The sequence below is a fragment of the Felis catus genome, chromosome F2 (assembly GCF_018350175.1).
Source record: "Felis catus isolate Fca126 chromosome F2, F.catus_Fca126_mat1.0, whole genome shotgun sequence".
In the NCBI taxonomy this organism is placed as follows: Eukaryota; Metazoa; Chordata; class Mammalia; order Carnivora; family Felidae; genus Felis; species Felis catus.
In genome coordinates, this window is record NC_058385.1 from 29,420,129 (window position 1) to 29,441,653 (window position 21,525).

General features: G+C 37.0%; 1 protein-coding gene across 2 annotated transcripts in view; it reads right to left on the reverse strand.

Annotated features, from left to right (window-relative positions):
• ZNF704 (zinc finger protein 704) overlaps positions 1-21,525 on the reverse strand; it is a 251,738-nt gene that overhangs the window by 176,275 nt on the left and 53,938 nt on the right. For both annotated transcript variants that reach the window (XM_023248442.2, XR_002739471.2), the window contains exon 2: positions 14,933-15,174. In XM_023248442.2, coding sequence (XP_023104210.2) covers positions 14,933-15,174 — 242 coding nt within the window. The remainder of the gene's footprint in view (positions 1-14,932; positions 15,175-21,525) is intronic.

Sequence of the window (21,525 nt, forward strand, 5' to 3'; positions counted from 1 at the left end):
CAGAGTTTGTCACCTGTAAAGTTTTTAACGCATTTAAACATTTGCTCCAGGAACTGCTATGTTTCTGGAGATTCAGAAATAATGTCTGCAATTTTGCCTTATCTCTCACTTAATTCCAAATCTGACACAGGAGACTTTTTAATAGTATATGGTACATAACACACAAAGGAGAAACTGTCGACAACACTGTTGAAAATGCTAGCCAAGTTAGTTTACAGTTTCCCATTGTACATGTAGGATATTGCTTGTAGCTCGGGTCATTTCCCAAATGTGAACTCAAAGGTTAAGAAGTTTCTGAAGTTCCTTCTAGACTAGACAGTCTTCAGAATGGCATCTTACAAAGAGAAGATGATTTTTATCTTATCCAGCATGTGATAAATATGACATCATCATATTTTAAAACCTGCAAAACAAACTACCTTATGGTTCACTTTTTTTTCCAACAGTAAACTAACAATCTGGAGTATTCTAATAAACTGCTGTTAGGTCTAGGAATATTTTTGGCCAAATTTCTCTTTTTTCTTTGTTACAACTAGTTTGCTAATAGATTTCTTTAGCTTTAGAGTTATAATTAGAAGACAGTTACTACTTTGAATAATCAAATTGTAATTGCTGTTTGGGTGAAATCCAACCAATTTAAGCATCAGCACTTCTGAAAAAACAATGTCTGGCAAAAAGAGAATAACAAATGCCATGCTCTAATAATCTAGGTTATCTAATAATGTTTGCCTGACTGTCGAGTTTCTTTTTTTTTTTTTTTTTTAACGTTTATTTATTTTTGAGACAGAGAGAGACAGAGCATGAACAGGGGAGGGGCAGAGAGAGAGGGAGACACAGAATCTGAAGCAGGCTCCAGGCTCTGAGCTGTCAGCACAGAGCCCGATGCGGGGCTCGAACTCACGGACTGTGAGATCGTGACCTGAGTCGAAGTCGGACGCTTGACGACCAAGCCACCCAGGCGCCCCTCGGGTTTCTTTTCTAGAGACTAGATAACAAGTGATATTAGAATTACCAATGTGTTGGGGCGCCTGGGTGGCTCAGTCGTTTAAGTGTCTGACTTCGGCTCAGGTCATGAGCTCACGGTTTGCAGGTTCAAGCCCCATGTTAGGCTCTGTGCTGACAGCTCAGAGCCTGGAGCCTGCTTCGGATTCTGTGTCTCCCTCTCTCTGCCCCTCCCCTGCTTGTGCTCTCTCTCTCTCAAAATAATAAGTAAACATTTAAAAAAAAGTTTTAAAAAAGAATTATCAATGTATTTTAAGGCATCACATTTGTAAATGACAATAAATGAGTGTTTTCTGATAAACACTAATGGTGGTAATAAGGAACAAAAATTCACTTGGGGTCAGAAACCTAGCCTAGTCTTAGGTCTGCCATTTGTTAAATGTGTGCTCCTGGGTGATCATTTAACATTTCTGAGTCTTTCTGCTCATTTGTAAAGTGAGATTTATGATAGACATCAGTCAATTTTCTGGATGCCCAGTGTCTTCGTGCATCTGAGGAGTTTCCAAGCACATACAGTTCTCACTTTAGAAGCCACAAAGCCCAGTTGCAAGTCCTGATTCTGCACAATGAATGAACACAACCATGTTCCTGGCTGTCCACCCTCCTGTCTACTTTCTAACCTGGTTCTCCAGCCTTCCCAGAAACTTTGTTAGTCTTTAAAAAAACAATTCCATTCTTTGTTAAATCAGCCATTCATTTTCTGTTGCTTACAACCAAGAAGGCTCACTTTTATTTCAAAAATAGACCTCAAATCTGTCCACTTCTCTTCATCTCAACTGCCACTGCGTTTGTCCAAATTTCCGTATCTTTTCTGCACTAATGCAGTAGCTTCCCGACTGGTTTCCCTCCATCCATTCTTGTTCTCTTCCGTCCTAATCTACATGTAATAGATAAAGTGATCATTTCTAAATACAAAAGGGATCGTATCATTCTTCTTCATAAACTTCCTCTCACTGACCTCAATACGTAATTTAAAGGTCTTTAACACAATCCAACATAGCTCAACATGATTCAGTTTCTTCAGATTCTGTCTACCTCTCCAACCTCATCTTTTGCCACTCTCCACTGTGCTCTGTGCTCTAGCCACACTGGCGGTCTTTCTCATCTTGGGGCTTTCACGCGTGCTCTCCTCTACCTGGAACACTTCCTCCCACCTCAGTCTGGCTCCTTCTCATCCTTCAGGTGTCAGTTGAAGTGTACTTTCTTGAAAGAGGCCTTTCCTTATGCCTCAACCTACAATAAGTGTTCCTCGTTATGGCCCTCATGATATCCTGTACATTCCATTTATTAAAATTATTAGAATTTATGATGATGTATTTATACATTATTTTTTTAGAATATCTCCTCAAATCTATGAGGGCGGGAAATCTAACTTATTTTACCCTGTATTCCAGTATCTGATATATAAAATCCACTTAGTTAATAAATATGTTGAATAAATTAAAGAATGAAAGGGTATTCTGGTGACTTAGTGCTGGCAGAAATTTTGTCAGGTCACTCTTATTCTTAACATCTTCTTGGTCTTATCGGAACTGAGTAATATGGTACTATTTATGCTAAAGAGAAGTATACATGTGTGTATGTACTTATACATTCTTGGTAATAGACATCATCCACAAACTATTAGCAAGGGATACAACTAGCTTGTTGTTGGTTATAAGCCAGTTAATAGAGTTAGAGTCAGAAACCATGGCTAAACTTTTAGTGAGTCTATAGTGAGAACTCTATATACATGAATGTTGTAATAATGTTAAGCAGAAAGACTTTTTTTTTATATACACACATATATTTGGTGAAGATAAAGGGGAAGATAATCTCTTGCTTCTGGGCTCACAGTGAACCTCTTGCCTATAAGCAAGTGCTGGAAGGCAAAAAAAAAAAAAAAAAAAATCTGGTACCTCTTCTGTTCATCCTCTCTACCAGGTGGAGAAAGCCATTGGTAATGCAGAGAAAATAGGGGCCAGGCAAAGAGAGAGGCTCAATGATATCAATATGTAGATAAATATAAATTTTTGTTTAAAAAATTTTAAAGGATAATTGATTATACTACCAAACTTTAAAGAAGAATTAACACCAATTACTTATAAACTCTTCAAAAAAAAATAGAAGGAAACACTTTGCCACTCATTCTCTATTATTCTGATACAAAAACCAAATAAAGACATCACAAGAAAGAAAACTACAGATCAAAGTATCATCTATAAATATAGATGCAAAATCCTCAACAAAATACTAGCAAACCAAATCAGGCAATATACAAGAAGGATTATACTCCATAATGATATTTATCCTAAGAATGAAAGATTGGTTTAACATTGAATATCAATTACGGTAACATGTAGAATATAATAAAGAACAAAAAATATGTGACCATTTCAATAGACACAGAAAAAGCATGTGACAATATTCAATACTCTTTCATCAGAAAACACTCAACAAACTGAGAATAGAAGGGAACTCTTTTGTTTATTTTTTTAAGTTTGTTTATTTATATATATTGGAGGAGGGAGGGGCAGAGACAGAAGGAGAGATAGAGAATCCCAACCAGGCCCCATGCTGTCAGAGTACAGAGCTAGACGTGGGGATCAAACTCACAAACCGTGAGATCATGACCTGAGCTGAGATAGAGTCAGACACTTAACCAACTGAGCCACCCAAGTGCCCCGGAAGGGAACTTTCTCAACCTAATAAAAGGCATCTACCAAAAATCCACAGCTAACATCATACTTAATGCAAAAGACTGAATGCTTCTCTCTATGATCAAAAACAAAACAAAATGTCCACTTATATTCAACACTGTACTGGAGAATCTAGTCAGAGCAATTGGGCAAGAAAAAGAAGTAAAAGGCATCTAGACTGAAAAGGAAGAAGTAAAGCTACCTATATTTACAGATGACATAATCTTCTACACGTAAAATCCTAAGGAAGCCACAAAAACTGTTCAAACTAAAAGGGAGATTCAAAACTAATTCAGGGAGGTTGCAGGATACAAGATCAATACACAAAAATCAGTTTTATTTCTATTCACTAGCAATGAGCAATCTGAAAATAAAATTAAGAAAATTATTTCATTCACAATAGCAACAAAAACAATAAAATATGTAAGAATAAATTTTAAAAAAAGAAGTACAAAACTTGTACTCTGGGACTATAAACCACTGTTGAAAAAATGAAAGACCTTAGTAAGTAGAAAGAAACCCTGTGCTCATGAATTAGATGGCTTTATCTTATTAAAATGGGAATACTTCCCAAATTTATCTATAGATTCAACGCAATTTCTGTCAAAATTCCAGCTGATTTTTACGGAAAATTGACAAGCTGATTCTAAAATTCATATGAAAATGCAAGGGACCTAGAAACAGTCCTGAAAGAGAGCAAATTTTGAGGATCACAATTCCTGATTTTAATTTTTTTTTAACGTTTGTATTTATTTTTGACACAGAGCTAGACAGAGCATTGACTGGGGGAGGGGCAGAGAGAGAGGGAGATACAGAATCCGAAGCAGGTGCCAGGCTCCGAGCTGTCAGCACAGAGCCTGACGCGGGGCTCAAAACTCTCAACCACGAGATCATGACCTGAGCCGAAGTCAGACGCTCATCTGACTGAGCCACCCAGGCGCCCCTTACAATTCCTGATTTTAAAACTTACCACAAAGTTACAGTGATCCATACACTGTGGTGCTGGCATGAAGACAGACATATAAATCAGTGAAAATGAGAGTCCAGAAATGAGCATCTACTACTATGGTCAACTGATTTTCAGCAAAGGTACCAAGACAATTCAGTGAGGAATGAGTAGTCTTTTCAACAAATGGTCCTAAACAACCAGATATCCATATGCAAAAGAATGAATTTGGACCTCTAATACCATACACAAAAATCTACTCCAAATGGATTATAAACCTAACATAAGAGTTAAAAGTACAAAACACTTTAGAAGAAAAAAATAGGCTTCAGTCTTCATGACCTTGGACCAGACAATGGATTTTTAGATATATCTCCAAAAAACAGAAGCAACTAAAGGAAAAAATAGAGATACTGAATCTCATCAAAGTTAAAAACCTTTGTGTACCAAAGGATGCTATCGAGAAAGTAAAAGACAATCCACAGAATGAGAGAAAATATTTGAAAATCGTGTATCTGATAACATTCTTGTTTTCAGAATATATAAAGAAACCTTACAACTCAATGAAGACCAAGATAGAAAGACCAAGTAAAAAATATGGGCAGTATATCTGAATAGACATTTTTCCAAAGCAAATCTCTAAATGGCTAACAAGAAAAGAAGTTCAATATCATTAGCCATTAATGCAAACCAAAACTACAATGAGGTATCACTTCACACCCACTAAAATGACTATAGTAAAAAAGACAGATAATAACAAGTGTTGGTGAGAATATGAAGAAATTAGAACACTCATATATTTCTAGAGGAAATGCAAAATAGTGGAATTCCTTTGAAAAACACTTTGGAAGTTTCTCAAATACTTACATATGGAGTTACCATATGATCCAGCTATTTTACTCCTAGATATTATACCTAAGAAAACTAAAAACGTATGTCCACTCAAAAACTTGAACATACATATTCATATAGCATTATTCATAATAGCCAAAAAATGGAAACAGTCCAAATATCTATCAATGCATGGGTAGATAAATAAATGTGATATATCCATGAAATGAAATATTATTTGGCAATAAAAATGAATGAAGCACCGATAATTCTAAAACATGAATGTTACAGACTAAATGTGCCATCCCCCAACTTATATGTTGAAATATTATTCCCAGTGTGATAGAATTAGGAGGTGGGGCCCCTGGGAGGTAATTATGATCATCTCTGAGGTCATAGGAATAGAGCCTTCGTGAAGGGGATCGGTGCCCTTACAAGAGTAGTAAGAATTTGCTTCCATTGCTCTAGTCTCTGCTACTTGAGAATACAACATGAAGTCAGCAATCTGCAACTCAGAAGAGGGCCCTCACCAGAACCTAGCTATAATCTCAGGCTTCTACTCTCTAGAACTGTTAAAAATAAATTTCTGTTGTTTATAAGCCACCCAGTTTATGGCACTTTTTATTTTATTAAAAAATTTTTTTTAATGTTTATTTATTTTTGAGAGAAACAGAACAGAGCATGAGTGGGGGAGGCACAGAGAGAGAGAGAGAGGGAAACACGGAATCAGAAATGGGCTCCAGGCTCTGAGCTGTCAGCACAGAGCCCAATGTGGGGCTTGAACCCACAAACTGTGAGATCATGTCCTGAGCTGAAGTCTGATGCTTAACTGACTGAGCCACTCAGGCGTCCCTATGGTACTTTTTAATAGCAGCCTAACAGCTAAGACAGTTATTGAACCTTGAAAACATGCAAGTGAAAGGAGCCAGACACAAAAGGTCACATATTGTATGATTCCATTTATTTGAAATGTCCATAATAGCCAAATATATAGAGACAGCAACAGCACAATAGGTTGGTGGTTGCCTAGGGTTCGGAGGCTGGGGAAGAATGGAGAGTGACTGCTCATGGGCAGGGGTTTTTTAGGGGTGGTGGTGGTGGTGGTGGCGGTGAAAATGCTCTCTAATTATGGTGATGGTTACACCGCTTTATGAATGTACTAGAAACATTTTAAATAGGTGAATTGTATCATATATGAATTATATCTCAATAAAACTACTTTAAAAAGGGATGACTAAAGAAAAATCAATAAATGTAATTTGGGGATTGTAACATTTAGAAAAATAAAATTTATAACAAAAATAGTGCAACGAACAAAAGGGGAAATGGAAGAATACCATTGTAAGATTCCTGCACCAGACGTGAAGTGATATAATATTAAGATAGCTAAGGTGGCCATACTAATAACAGACAAAGTAGATTTCAGAATGAAGCATAATATCAAGGATAACTAGAGACATTTCATAATAATAAAGAGGTTGATTCCTCAAGGATACAAACCAATTCTAAAATTCATAAAGCAAAATCTGACAAACTGAGAAGAGAAAGAAGTAGACAAAATCAGTAATGAAGTAGACAAAAAAAATATCAGTAACGTACAGAACCAGTAGTCACAAGTAGACAAAAATATCAATAACTATGCAGAATTCATGAACAACATTATAAAAGAGAAAAAGCAGTAAAGCATATTTTAAAAAAGAAAAAAGGTGGCAAAACATTTTAAACATATAAGTTTAAGTATAATGACTGTAATGAATCAAATATTCTATTTCTAAATATGCTATATATTTCTGTTTTCTGGATTGTTTTCACAACTATAAATAATAAGAAAAATGTATTGTGCCTCTTACTTTTTACAATAAAACCTAATTCTAATGTTCTAATTTTAAGAAGAAACAACGAAACAAAATTTGGGAGGTATACACAAAGAAGTGTGTAGAAAGAGTTATTGTTGCTAAAAGAGAAAAGTGTTAAATGCCAATAATAGAAAAGAAGAAAGGTTTACAATTAATGATTGAAATTCTACTGTAAGAAGCTAGCAAAACAGGGAACTTAAAATATGCAGAAATAAGGAAATAACAAAGATGAAAAAAGAGACCAATGAAATAGAAAATGGACAAAAAACAGAGAAAATCAATATATACAAAGGTTGCTCTTGGAGAAGAGCCATAAAATTGATAAACTGCTAGTTAGATTGGTTAAAAAAAGGAAGACGACACACTGACCAGTATCAGAAATGAGAGAGGGAACACTACTACAGAATCTACAAATATTAGAAAAAATAAGGCATTATTATGAACAACTATATGTTAATAAATTTGACACTTAAGTTAATGAATAAATTTACTGAAATCACAGATTATAAAACTCACTAAATAAGAAACACAAAAGATAAACAGCATTGTATCAATGTTAAAAATTGAATCTGTAATTAAAAACACTTCCATAAAGAAAACTCCAGGTCAAGATGGCTTCACTGGTGTACCTATCCTTTTAAGGCAGAGTAATCCCAGTCCCAAAACAAACCCAGAAAATAGAGGAGGAGAAAGGGACACTTCCTAATGCATTTTATGAGGCTATCATAAATTTATATTAAAATCAGACAAAGAAATTGAAATAAATAAAATGATAGGTCAATGATGAAAATGAATGAATCTTAACAGAATTTTAACAAAAATGGATCCTTCGGTATGTAAGGGGGTTTTACCTCAGGAACACAAAGTTGATTCGATGGTCCAAGACCAATCAATGTAATCCAACATATAGTAATTTTTTAAACTATGCTCATGCAGATGGATGTAAACATTTTTAAACTATACTCAGCATCTATTGATGACAAAAACTCAGCAAATAAGAGTACTTTCTTACTTTCATAAAAAAATTAAATATACTGACAATACCGTGGGTTGGTGAACACATAAAAGCCACTGCAACTCTCATACCTTACTGGTGGGAATATAAAATGGTGCAACTACTTTGAAAAAGTATTTCAGTTTCTTAAAAAGTTTAATATACAATGGCCATATGACCTATGAAGTCAACTCTTGGGTATTTAAAAGTGAAAACTTATTCCACACAGGGGCATACATGGATATTTATGGCAGCTTTATTCCTAATAACCCCAAACTGTACACAGCCCAAATGTCTATCAGAGGCGAATGCATAATCAGATTATCATATAATCACAAAATAGAATACTATTTGGCAATAAAAAGTAACATACTACTGACAAATGCAAAAGAAAAATATAGATCTTAAAAAAAACCATGCTGAGCTAATGAAGATACCTGAAAATATATCATGCATGATTCCATTTATATGAATTCTAGAAAAGACAAAACTAATCCACAAGACAGAAAATAGAATATTGGCTGCCTAGTGCTGAAGGTCAGAGGAGAGGTGGAGTGGGAAGAGGCGCAATGAAACTTTTTTGTGGGGATGAGTATGTTCTATATCTTGATTATGGCATTAATTACATGGGTACATATATTTGTTACAACTCATTAGAGTGTATATTTAAAGTGGGTACATTTTCTTACACATGAATTACATCTCAATAAACTTGATTTAGAGACAAACTTAATAAATAACCACAAGTTGAATAGTTACAGAAAAAGCAATGATAGTGTCTCTCCCTGAGAGGCATAGATGATAACTAGTCATGTTATTAGGCATGTCTTAACTTCATTACTGAATGTGAATAATTATTCTAGTCAAAGTAAATGTATAAGGCAAGACATAGATGTAGTCATCAGCAATAACAACCTATATTAATTTTCCTAGAGGGGCTGTTAACAAATCACCATAAACTGGATGGGTTAAAACAATAGAATTCTATTGTCTCACAATTTTGGAGGCAAGAAGCTGAAGTCAAAGTGTCAGAAAGCCGTATTTTCTTAGTCCTTTCGTGCTGCTATAACAAAATACCATAGATCATGGAGCTTAGAAACAACAGAGATTTATTTCTCACCGTTTTGGAGGCTGGAAGTCTGAGATCAGGGTGCCACATGGTCGGCTGAGGTGGCATACTTCTTGTATCCTCAACGTGGTAGAAGGGGCAAGGGAGCTCTCTGGGCCTTTTTTTATAAGGGCACTAATCACATGCATGACAGCTCCACCCTCATGGCATAATCAGCATGCAAAGGTCTTACTTTCTCACACCATCACATTGGGGATTAGGTTTCAACAAATGAATTTTGAGGGGGACATATTCAGACATAGCACTTTTTCTGAAGGCTCTGGGGGAGAATCTGTTCCATGCCTGTTTCTTAGCTTCTGGTGTTCTTTGGCTCGTAGACCAATCAATCCAATCTCTGCCTCCATTGGCTTTCCTCCTTGTCTTTTGTCTCTCTCTTTTTTTCTTATATGGATACCAGTCATATCGGGTTACCACCTACCCTAATGACCTCGCCTTAATTTGGTTACATCTGCAAAGGCCTTATTTCCAAATAAGCTCACATTCTCAGGTACTGGGGGATTAGGACTTTGACACATCTTTTGGGGAACACGATTCTATTCATGCGTGCCCCATCAGGCACACACAGACCAAAACCCTTTATGTTTATTATCATCATTTGTACTACCTCACAATTTACAACTTCTCTATAATCTCTCAGTTCTTACATGATGATGCTACTGAGTGCCCAGCGCTTGCTTCTCCCGGTTTCTGTTTTGGTAAGTATCTACATGATTTACTATAACATCAGCAGATTTTATAAAATTATTTACCTTAAAAGCAGTATATTTCAATTAATATACAGCAAAGAATACTACACACAATCTTTAAAATATAGAGAACTACTAGAGCAGTCTTTAGGAACCATAGTAGAAGTCCACACAGTGGCATCCCCAGCAACGCCCTACAACAGGCAGAGCTAACACGAGTGGAAAGTTCTCCTCCAAAAGGGACTCTCCTGAGTCCTTCATGTTCTCTCTTCTAATACTCACAGATTTGCCCACTATGCCTAGTTACCCTTTGGGTCAGTTGAAACACTCACTTTCTGGACTGTGAAAGAATGTGGTGTTAGCAACTACATTCAAGCAAGTCAACTCATAAGAAGTCTCATGTTACTCCCAACAGCTTGGCACACACTCCAAGAACTGAAAAATTCCTTCCAACTACTTTTATGCCTCATATCCCGGGCTAATCTGTAAATTCCCTACACTATATTTCAAATCTTTCTTTCTTTCTCCCCAGATTTCTACCACTAATCTGGACATGAATCAATTATTATCTGGCCCAGGTTCATCATCTTTTTTTGAAAAACAGGCTAAAATCACTGTCTTAGTTAATGAGTTTCTGAGCTCTGCCCACAGGAAACCACTGACTAGCATTTGTTTTACTTACTGACCTTCGGTCTCTTATTCATTTCTTGAGCCAAACCACAGTATTGGAATTCCTTTCTGGAGGGACTCTTCACTCACATCCCTGTCTCTATAAATACGCTGAAAGTTCATTTTCCTCAACTCTCCATAGAGATCAAGACAGCTAGCATTTTTCCCCAAAGATTAAAAAAATACTTAAGATGACATATCTATAATTAGTAACTCTTCATTCTCCATTCACAATCTCTTTCAGAGGGGGTTGTCATCTTTTATAACCAGACATCGCTAAGTGAAGAAGTGATGAAACCTTCAGAGACAGACACATTGTTTAGAGACTGTTGTCCCCACTGTTATCACTGATGCTCCTGGTAACCCCAACCCAAATCCTGCTCCCCAATAATCCTCAAAAACTGCAAAGAATTTTCTTTTCTGTTAATGATAGATAGCTCTGTAGTTCCAAAGAAACGCTGCACATTCACGTGCTCTCTGACACACTCTTGCTCTGTTTAGTTTCTCTACCGAAGAACTTGGAATACTCAACGTTATGATGCACTCACCTCCATCCCCACGCCCCCCCCCAAAAGAAAAGGCCGCTTCTTCCTAGATCAATCAAGCAATGTCCCACAGGTAAGCGGACTCCACTGCATTCATATAATGCAGGACTCCTGACGATCTTGCAAGGCTGTCTAGCACACTTCCACCCAACCTTCCCTGGCTGTCTCACTCTCGGGGCTCAGCCCTGCACCACAGTATGACTTCCTTCCACAGTATCTCCCTCCTTCCATGCCTCTCACTGCACCCCTTTCTCCCACATGCATCTGTCCCAATAAAATGCTTGGATTTAACCCTGCCTTGGCATTTGTTTCTCAGATGACCCAGCCTAACACATCGGGATTAGTAACTCATTTAAATTTATATTTTCCTGAAACTAGCAACTTTCAAATGGGTCCTCAGAAAATGGGTAAACAAACATGGATTTTGTAGAGTAGATCTCAGAGTTCCTCCTTCTCAATTCCATTCATCCTCATCTTGAAAAAGATACTAACAACAACAAAAAACTAGGCTTTTGAATAGTTGTTATCAGATTAATAACTTCCGTAATATTGAGAGATTCTCCTTTATGTACAAATTCGTTCAGTTCTAAAAAGAAGGGAGCAAATTAGGAACTGTTAGTTGAAATTAGCTACTTAGGTGTCTGTTTCCATGATTCAACTGTAAGCTCGTACAGGGTTGGCATCCCATTTCATTCCAATTTTCTTTTACTGAGGGCTGCGTTCGTAGCAGGTACTCCATAAGTAAGCTACTGAATGGAAGCAGGAAATGCTCCATCACAATGAGATATAAAGATGGGGAGGGTAGTTCCCAGATTCTTCCAGGGATATGAAAAAGCAAAATATATCTATTATCTTCATTATATAAACCACAGAAAATAAACATCAAGTACCATTTTAGAAAATATAGAAAGCAAAGGTCAACAAAGATCCTTTTGCCTATAGTGGGAATAAGCAAAGGACAGAGTGAGAAAGATTATAAAGAATTAATTTTAAACTGCCAAGAAACTCTTTAACAGTGATACTCTATTGGTCAAAAATGCCTTTATAAGAACTGGCCAAAACATAACATCTGGATTTAGGAGAATACGTTTCAATAATCAGGTGGATAGAGCTACATATTATATATATATATATATATATATATATATATATATACACACACACACACACACACACACACACACACACACACACACACACACATATTATGTAAGATATAGCTTTCCTTATACCAAAAAACTTCACAGTACCGTAGACTCACTCAAACTTCATTATCTATACATTGCCAATAGACAGATTACATTTTGCTTTTATAAACAAAAAGAAAAGTCACATATCTTCCTACCGTGTCAGGAAAAGGAGTTTTCAAAACAAAACACCAATTTACTTAGATGACAGTGGAAAGTCGACGTTTATAAAATAATTCCATAACAGTACATGGAAATAGAACCGAATGAATTGAGAGTTTGATAGTTAAACCCCACAATTTTCTGATTCCTTCATCATCATCAAGAAAAAGGGCAATTTATTTCACCAACTGTTGGCATATTTGTGATGATTAAATACTATAGCAATGAAAACAAGTATATTAGAGGAAATCTCGAACAAGGAAGCTTTAACTAGTATTTCCCAAAATAGATGAATATGTCTGAATTATATCTTGTCATTGGGGAATTTTTGCTGTACATTAATGGATTCAAAATCTAATTAACTTTCCTATACTGCTTAAGAACCCTACAATAACACTGGCTTGACTCGTAACTTTTAAGTACAGTTAGTGAATTGGAGAAAGTGGAAAAAATATTCCACGTGCCAGAGTCAGAAAAGGCAGAAAACATTTTAGTTCCTTTCCTTTTCATTATTTTCCCCCGAAACTACTGCAATGGGGTGAAATTAAAGAATAAAGATATATCTAAAACAATCTATGGTAATTTAAAATGATTAATTCCAGGTCTTTTAACATATAAAGTGCTCTAATGGAATTTTTAGCTACAGTAAATCCTGTGGAAGTACAAGTCATCACTGACGATCTGACATTGGGAAGTCTAATTTTTTGCACGACAAGCTTAGAAAGAAAATAAAACCATAGCTCTTCACATTTCAACTTAACGTGTCACTTGTCCTATGAGTCAACCAAATAACAGCTATGCACTGAGGTACCTACCAGTTTTAGGGCATGATAAAACATTTCATAACAAACCCCCAGTTAAAGGAATTAATCCTAAAGAATTTAACATGTGCTTTGTATGAAAAAATTAGAAAAGCAAATAATTCCAAGTGGTTAAACAGAAGCCATGAATATATGAAAATTTTCAACAAAGGTTAAGGAAAACAAAGAGAACTATAATTTTAGAAAGTATGACAAATTTGGTAGTAGAATAGAAAAATACATAATTTCCTAGAGGAGATACTTTTGATTTAATATAGAAAGCAATGAAATTCTACTTATAAAAAGTAAATAGGCAAAAAAGAAACATTTATTCCTTTCTAAGGATACTATATTCCGAGTTGAAACCATTCAAATAATAGAGGACTCCTCAAATATCTGCTTATAATTCTCCATTCACAATCTCTTTTGGAGGGGGCTGTCATTTTTTATAACCAGACATCACTAAGTGAAGAAATGATGAAAGCTTCAGAGACAGATATGTCGTTTAGAGACTGCTGGGTTTTGGTAACAAAATATGGTTTACATATTAAAAATAAGCACGTTTTTATGCTACAGAATTTTCTTTCTTTCATCCAACAAATATTTATGGAGCCCCTAGTACATTACTAAGCATTATTTTAGTGCTATTGATACAGCATGAACAAGATGGTCCAAAATCCTGGCCAACGTGTAACTTATTTTCTAGGTGAAATAAATGGCAAGCAAGAAAATAAGTAAAAGGTCTACTATGTTCCATTCTACTACTGTTCCACGTCATTCTGCCATAATGTTGTGCTTTGAATGCTACTGGATATATTTTAAATAAAATTACAATGTGATAAAAGTCTTTTGATACTTCAAATAAACCCTCTTGGCCCATTTCTAAGGTAGATCTGTCTTAAAAGGATTACCAATGCTATAAACCAGGGATCATCAAACTTTTTCTGTGATGAGTCACATGTAAACATTTTAGGCTTTGCAGGCCACCTGTGATCTATGTCACATATTCTTCATTTTTTTAAAAAACCCTTTACGAATGGAAAACCACTCGTACCTCACAGGCTATACACAAACACGCCAGGAGCTGAATCTGGCCTGCAGTCATAGCTCTCCAACCTCTGCCCAAAAGATGTGAGTATCCCTGCTTTTAAGTGGTTATGCTCAGTACTACATTTCACGTTTCTTTTTTGGCATTTACTCTCTCGTTTTTTATTATTCATTTTCCAGAATCGAATAAAACATTCTTTTCTACAGCGACAATACTCGCAACTAGCGCAGCCATGAAGTCAGTTCCGAAGAGCAGGGCCACCTGCTCTATTTCACACAAGCAACGGAAAAATGTTCTTGGCAGAAAGCCCCTCCTAAGTCTATATACTCTGGAGAAATATGGTAGAGATTGTACACACTCTCCACAGGCAAACACATAGAAAGGCTAATGTTCCCTTACCTTGCTGGAGGAACATCAATATTGGAAGAAACAACTTTTCGTTTTTGCTCAAGGAGACAGATGGAGCGCGTGTTTTCTTTTTCATGGTCAAGGACTCGGTTGGCTTTTTTGGTGTCTGCCGTTTTCACATCTTCCTCCATGGCCAATGGAAACAAGTGTTGATGAGACATTTTTTTATTAGAGTCACGTTTTAAGTCCTCTGGTTGAAATGTGAAGGTCATTTCCCGCTTGATGCTTCCCACCTGTGAAATGGAACACAAAACTTCTTACCCACACGAAACAGCAGCTTGGCACACCTACATGCAGATGACCCTGAGAAGAGACTACAGACCAGAGCCCTCCTTGTTCATCTTGAAGATTTTATAGGTTGAAGGAGAAAAATGTAACATGGAAATAAAATAGCTGACATTACAGAGTAATATGCAATTGATACATCACACATCATAATGCAAACAAGAAACACCACAAATGTAAGAGGAGCCTTTCAGGCACATAAAAATGTCGAAGACTTGAAAGCATAATACTTCTATGATAAATCTAAAAATTTAAAACATCACTGTTTTCCACAACACAGAAAGCTCAAGTAAGTAAATAAATTCTTAAATATTTCACACTGACTATATGGCATAGAAGGGTGCAATGAAACACAAAATGAGCCTTATCTCTGAATATGAATACTGATCTTAACCATACTCTAGTTCGTGAAGAACTATTTTTTATCTTTTATCTAAAGCAGTTAAGATCTTAGTGAAATCCCTCGTTAGTATGATGATAAAAAAGTCATTAATTTTTCTTATCATTTGTGACTAAATGCAACAGTAAGGTTTAAGACAAATAGAAAAATTATGCCTCAGGGCACTGAATCTGGCTATTTCAGAATTTGTGATGACTGAGAACAAAGACTGAAGTTAAAGAAAGGTTTCTGTAAAGGTGGTGGGTGTTATAAATGAGGTCTGGAGTGAACTTCTTTAAAAAAAATTTTTTTTAACGTTTATTTATTTTTGAGACAGAGAGAGACAGAGCATGAATGGGGGAGGGGCAGAGAGAGAGAGACACAGAATCGGAAGCAGGCTCCAGGCTCTGAGCCATCAGCCCAGAGCCCGACGCGGGGCTCGGACTCACGGACTGTGAGATCGACCTGAGCTGAAGTCGGACACTTAACCGACCGAGCCATCCAGGCGCCCCTGGAGTGAACTTCTTAAAGTCATGAGTGTACAAGGAAGAGCCTCACTGACCTGTGGAGTGTTTCAAAATATGCACACCTCTAAGCCATTTCACAGGCCCATTTGACAGCTCATGCCTCTTGTGGACTTAGTTTGTCAAATCAATAAATCTTCACTTCCCCACTTAAATAGAAGATATGCTTGTTCCTTTCTTTTTAATTTTAGGTAGGAGGAAAAGTGCAACAAATTGGTCAAATAGATTTATTATTAACAGAGGCTAACACCACAAACAAGGCATTTTCAGAATAAAATCAGAATATGTGTTCAATAATAGCAGAGACTGCCAACGTATGATGTTAAAGACTAGAAATTCTCAGACTAAAGGGAAACTCTGAGATATGCATGTTAGAGTCACAGGACCTGCTCACATAGGAGAATTTCCAGAACCCAGGGATGACTTATGCCTTGGAATCCAGTTAGCTGGAATGTAATCTTTCATACGAACATAGAGCTCTCAACTGAGCTCTTTTCTTCTTTCCTTGGCCTTCACTTCTCAGGGCAAAAAGATCTTTTTCCCGTGGTGCTCCTGTCAGACCTACCTCTAGGAAAACAGTCAGCCACTTTTGGTCTACTCATTAAAAACTTCCAATATTTCTTAAAATGAAAGTTTTAAAAAATTTTTTTTAGCATTTTTATTTATTTTTGAGAGAGACACAGCATGAGTGGGGGAGGGGCACAGAGAGAGGGAGACACAGAATCGGAAGCAGGCTCCAGGCTCTGAGCTGTCAGCACAGAGCCCAATGCGGGGCTCGAACCTCCAAACCGTGAGATCATGACCTGAACCAAAGTCAGATGCTTAACCAACTGAGCCACCCAGGCACCCCTTAAAATGAATGCTTTTAAGAGCTGTTTTAATAACATCAATACACAATAAAAAAAAATAAAATATTTCAAACTTCAAGATATGCAATGAATGCTCAATAAAAATGTAGCTTGGAAAATCAACAAATGTAATTACTAATACTGTAAATACCCACCATGAGTCACTTTCTAAAATTCTTTTTAAGTTTATTTATTTATTTTGAGAGAGACAGAGACAGTGTGAGTTGGGGAGGGGGAGAGGGAGAGAAGGAGAGAGAGAGAATCCCAAGCAGGCTCTGCAGTGTCAATGCAGAGCCTGACACAGGGCTTGAACTCACAAAACTGTGAGATCATGACCTGAAGCGAAATCAAGATGCTTAACTGACTGAACCACCCAGGCGCCCCACCATGAGTCACTTTCTATGCAACTTTTTCTGCCTGAAGGTAGGAGAGAGAGGTGCTTTTTCACTCATAGCACTTCATTCCAAACCTGCGTTCCAAAAGGGATACACTAAACTCCAGGCACAGAAGATGAAAACAAAGGCCTGGTTTCGATGATTATAAATAGTTTCTCCCTAAGTGTCAAGTATTACATTAATTAAATATTTAAGTAGTCATTAGTATTAAGTTGTAGCAATAATTGACATCTATACCTCCCTTGGGGCAAATGTACTGGTTAAATGAATTCAATCCAAAGATAGATAGGGTTAGTGGAGAACATTAGAGGAAGCTCAGCTTTTAGTTTCAAAATTTTAGGGAAAAAAAACCCCAGCATTCTAAAGCAAATTAATAGAAAGTAGAATAGATTTCCTATGGAAATTATATTATAATTATATATCATGCAGGTAGCCAAGACTTCATAAAAATATAGTAACATTCAACAGTGTAAGCTATAAATCTTCCACAATACATCCTAAACAAGAAACTACTCTGTCAATAGTAATCAGGGAATTTTAGCGATGTAATGGATGTCAAAGACTATTGAGCCTAGACTCCTTGTTTTAAAAGTAGACTTAAAAAGGAGTTAGAGGGGCACCTGGGCGGCTCAGTCAGTTAAGCGTCTGACTCTTAATTTCTGTTCAGGTCATGATCTCACAGTTTATAAGGTCGAGCCCCTCATGGGGCTCTGTGCTGACAGCGTGGAGTCTGCTGGGGATTCTCTCTCTTCCCCTCTCTCTCCCTCTGTCCCTCCCTGCTTGTACTCAGTCTCTCTCTAAAAATAAATAAACAAACATTTGGGGGGAAAAAGGAGTTAGAAATGGGCCAAAGAGAACAAAAAATGTAGTGATGAGTAAGAAATTTCTGATACTTGGAGTCATGGGTTCCACTGTGGGTAAAGCTGGTGGAAGGAGTGGATGACAGGTGTAGACCTTCATTGTATCACTATTACTATATTACTATTACTGTATTACCTTTAACATTCTTTTATTCATACCAGGTAGTATCCAAAATTTTTTTCCTGAGTTTATTTATTTAATTAATCTCTACACCCAACATAGGGCTCAAACTCATGACCCCAAGATCAAGAATCGCATGTTCTTCCAACCGAGCCAGTCAGGCACCCCTAAAAACATTTTTTGAAAAGAGAGTTCACAGGAGACTAGAGAGTGGGAAGAGCACATGAAGTCAAACCTTGAGAAGCTGGGCTCTGAAGTGGCTCAGAGAAATGGGGTGGTGGCTGGAGAGGATGCTGGACAAGGGAGAATGTTCGAAGACAAGAGGTAACAGAGCATGTTTGAATGCTGAGGCAGAATGGAGGGAAAGGGATGAGTAAGGGCCAGCGGTAGCAGTAGAAGGGGACAGGACTGATATCCAGTTGTTGCACCCCTCGCGGATTAGCAGAAGAACACAGCAAAAGGAGCATCGGGACCGTGATGAGATTTGGGCCCTTACTACGTTAGCAGAACAAAGCAGCTAGAGGAAGATATGGTCGCATTTATATGAGATTTGCAGAAAAGGCAAATCAATAAAGACAGGAAATAGACCAGTGACTGCTTAGGGCTGGGAGTAGGAGCTAGAACTGAAAGCAAATGGGCCCCAGAGAACTTTTTGTGGCGGCAGAAGTGTTCCAGAACTAGACTCTAGTGATATTTGTATAATGCTGTAAATTTATTAAAAATAATTGAACCATATTCTTACAATGAGATGAATGTTATGGTATATAGATCATACCTCAATAGAACTGTTGAAAAAAAGAAAGAAGGAACAAAACCAGGAGTAACTGGTATGGAAAACGTATTCACAAAAACACTTAGACCAGATATTGGGTAACTGTGCTTGTAAAAGAGGTATCCATAAAGTCTATTAGTTTGTTTGTTAAAAAATAAGTTATGCTATGGCAATCGAGGCCACTGCAAGTAATTGTATGGTTATATCCTGCATATTGGTAAGATGAGACTAAAATCCCTCTCCCACTCAAGACGTGTCCTGGTTTTTCCACCCATGGAAGAGGGACACTTTTCTAATTTTTCCACCTGAGGAGGAATTTTTGTACTTTATCTGTCCAAAGAGGGCACTCTTATTTATTTTTCCCCCACTTTGCACAATGTCGTGGTGACAAAAGGAAACTCTTCTGATGATCGATGGGGCCTGGGCCAAATTAGCTTCCTTCCTGGAAGCAGATATCAATTAATTATGTGACTCATATGAGCTGATAGTTTTGATAATAAAAAAGTTGAGGCTATTGGAAGAATCACTCTATGCTACAGCTCAGAAGGGGGCAAAGGGTTCAACAATGGAAGACAGCCAGAAAACCAACGAACACAATCTAGAAGTCCTGTGGGATAAACAATGAAGAAAAACAGCAAGACCGTTAACTAGTAATTTCTAGGAGAAAATACAAGGCTAAGGTTTAGGAATAATCTTAGTCTAGGTTAAAAAAAAAAAAAAAGTGTCCCCTGCCCAGGGAGGGATTAATCTGATTATCTCACACTGATAAGACTGTAAGTTAGAAGGCAGTAGCATTTTCTGGTTGTCACATTTCAAGATGGACACTGACAAAGTGGAACAAACACAGCAGAATGATCAGCATGGCAAAGGATATGACTGGGAGGAACTGGGAATATTTTGTTTAGAAAACAGAGGGTTATGCCCCACACAGCTGCTCTCACATGAATGGAGAGCTCTCTTGAAGAAGAGGAATTTGAGTTCTGTGTTCCTCTAGAAACAGGATCAACGGTGTCCACTTCTGCTTCCCGCTAACTCCTTTCTGACTTTATGGTTTACTCTCTCTTCCTCTTTTCTTCTTACTCTTCTGCCACATTGTAAATGAAGCCACTTGTATCTATAAGAAATTCCTCCTATTTATTTTTCAGTTAACTGTGTTTTCATGGAGTCATAAACTGTTAAGTAGGTAGATTCTTGGAACCTACCTAGTCTCACTTAAACATTTTATTTTTCACTGTTTCACTATAGTTTAAATGTACTTTTCATGTTTAAAAATGTTTAAGGGGCTCCTGGGTGGCTCAGTTGGTTAAGTAGCTGACTCTTGATTTCAGTTCAGGTCATGATCTCACAGTTCATGAGATCGAGCCCCGTGCTGGGCTGCACACTGACAGCGCAGAGCCTGCTTGGGATTTTCTCTCTCTCCCTCTCTCTCTCCCCTCCCACCCACTCATTCTCTCTCTCTCTCTCTCTCTCTCTCTCTCTCTCTCTCTCTCTCAAAATAAATAAATAACTTAAAGAATGTTTATTACAAAATGTATTCCATCAACTGACAAATGGATAAAGAAAATGTGGCTTATATATACAATGGAATATTACTTGGCAATGAGAAAGAATGAAATCTGGCCATTTGTAGCAACGTGGATGGAACTGAAGAGTGTTATGCTAAGTGAAATAAGCCATACAGAGAAAGACAGATACCATATGTTTTCACTCTTATGTGGATCCTGAGAAACTTAACAGAAGACCAGGGGGGAGGGGAAGAGGGAAAAAAAAAAGTTACAGAGAGGGAGGGAGGCAAACCATAAGAGACTCTTAAATACTGAGAACAAACTGAGGGTTGATGGGGGGTGGACTCTTAAATACTGAGAACAAACTGAGGGTTGATGGGGGTGGGGGGAGAGGGGAAAGTGGGTGACGGGCATTGTGAAGGGCACCTGCTGGGATGAGCACTGGGTGTTGTGTGGAAACCAATTTGACAATAAATTATATATAAAAATAAATTAATTAAAAAGATTAAAAATTTTAAAAATATATATGCTTGTTATTAAATTTTCAGTAAGATGTATATAAAATAAAATGAGGAAAGCTTTCTATTCTATTCCTCCCCACTCTTTTCCCAGCCCTGCCCAGTCAGGTCCAACCCCCAGAAAGAAAAGCTTTTAACAATTTACTGCAAAACTTCAAATTACTTAAAAATGCATAAATACCTGTTTAGAGTAACTAATGATGGTGTTTATACTATATGTATTATTCTGCAACTTATTTGCTCACTTCACAATAAATCATGGGCAACCTTACATGTTAGTAGTAGAGCTGCTGACTTTTTAAAACATTGAAAACTATAACAGTCATGAGATCAGATTTTTTTAACTGATCTCTTCTTGACAGACATTGAGGCTCTTT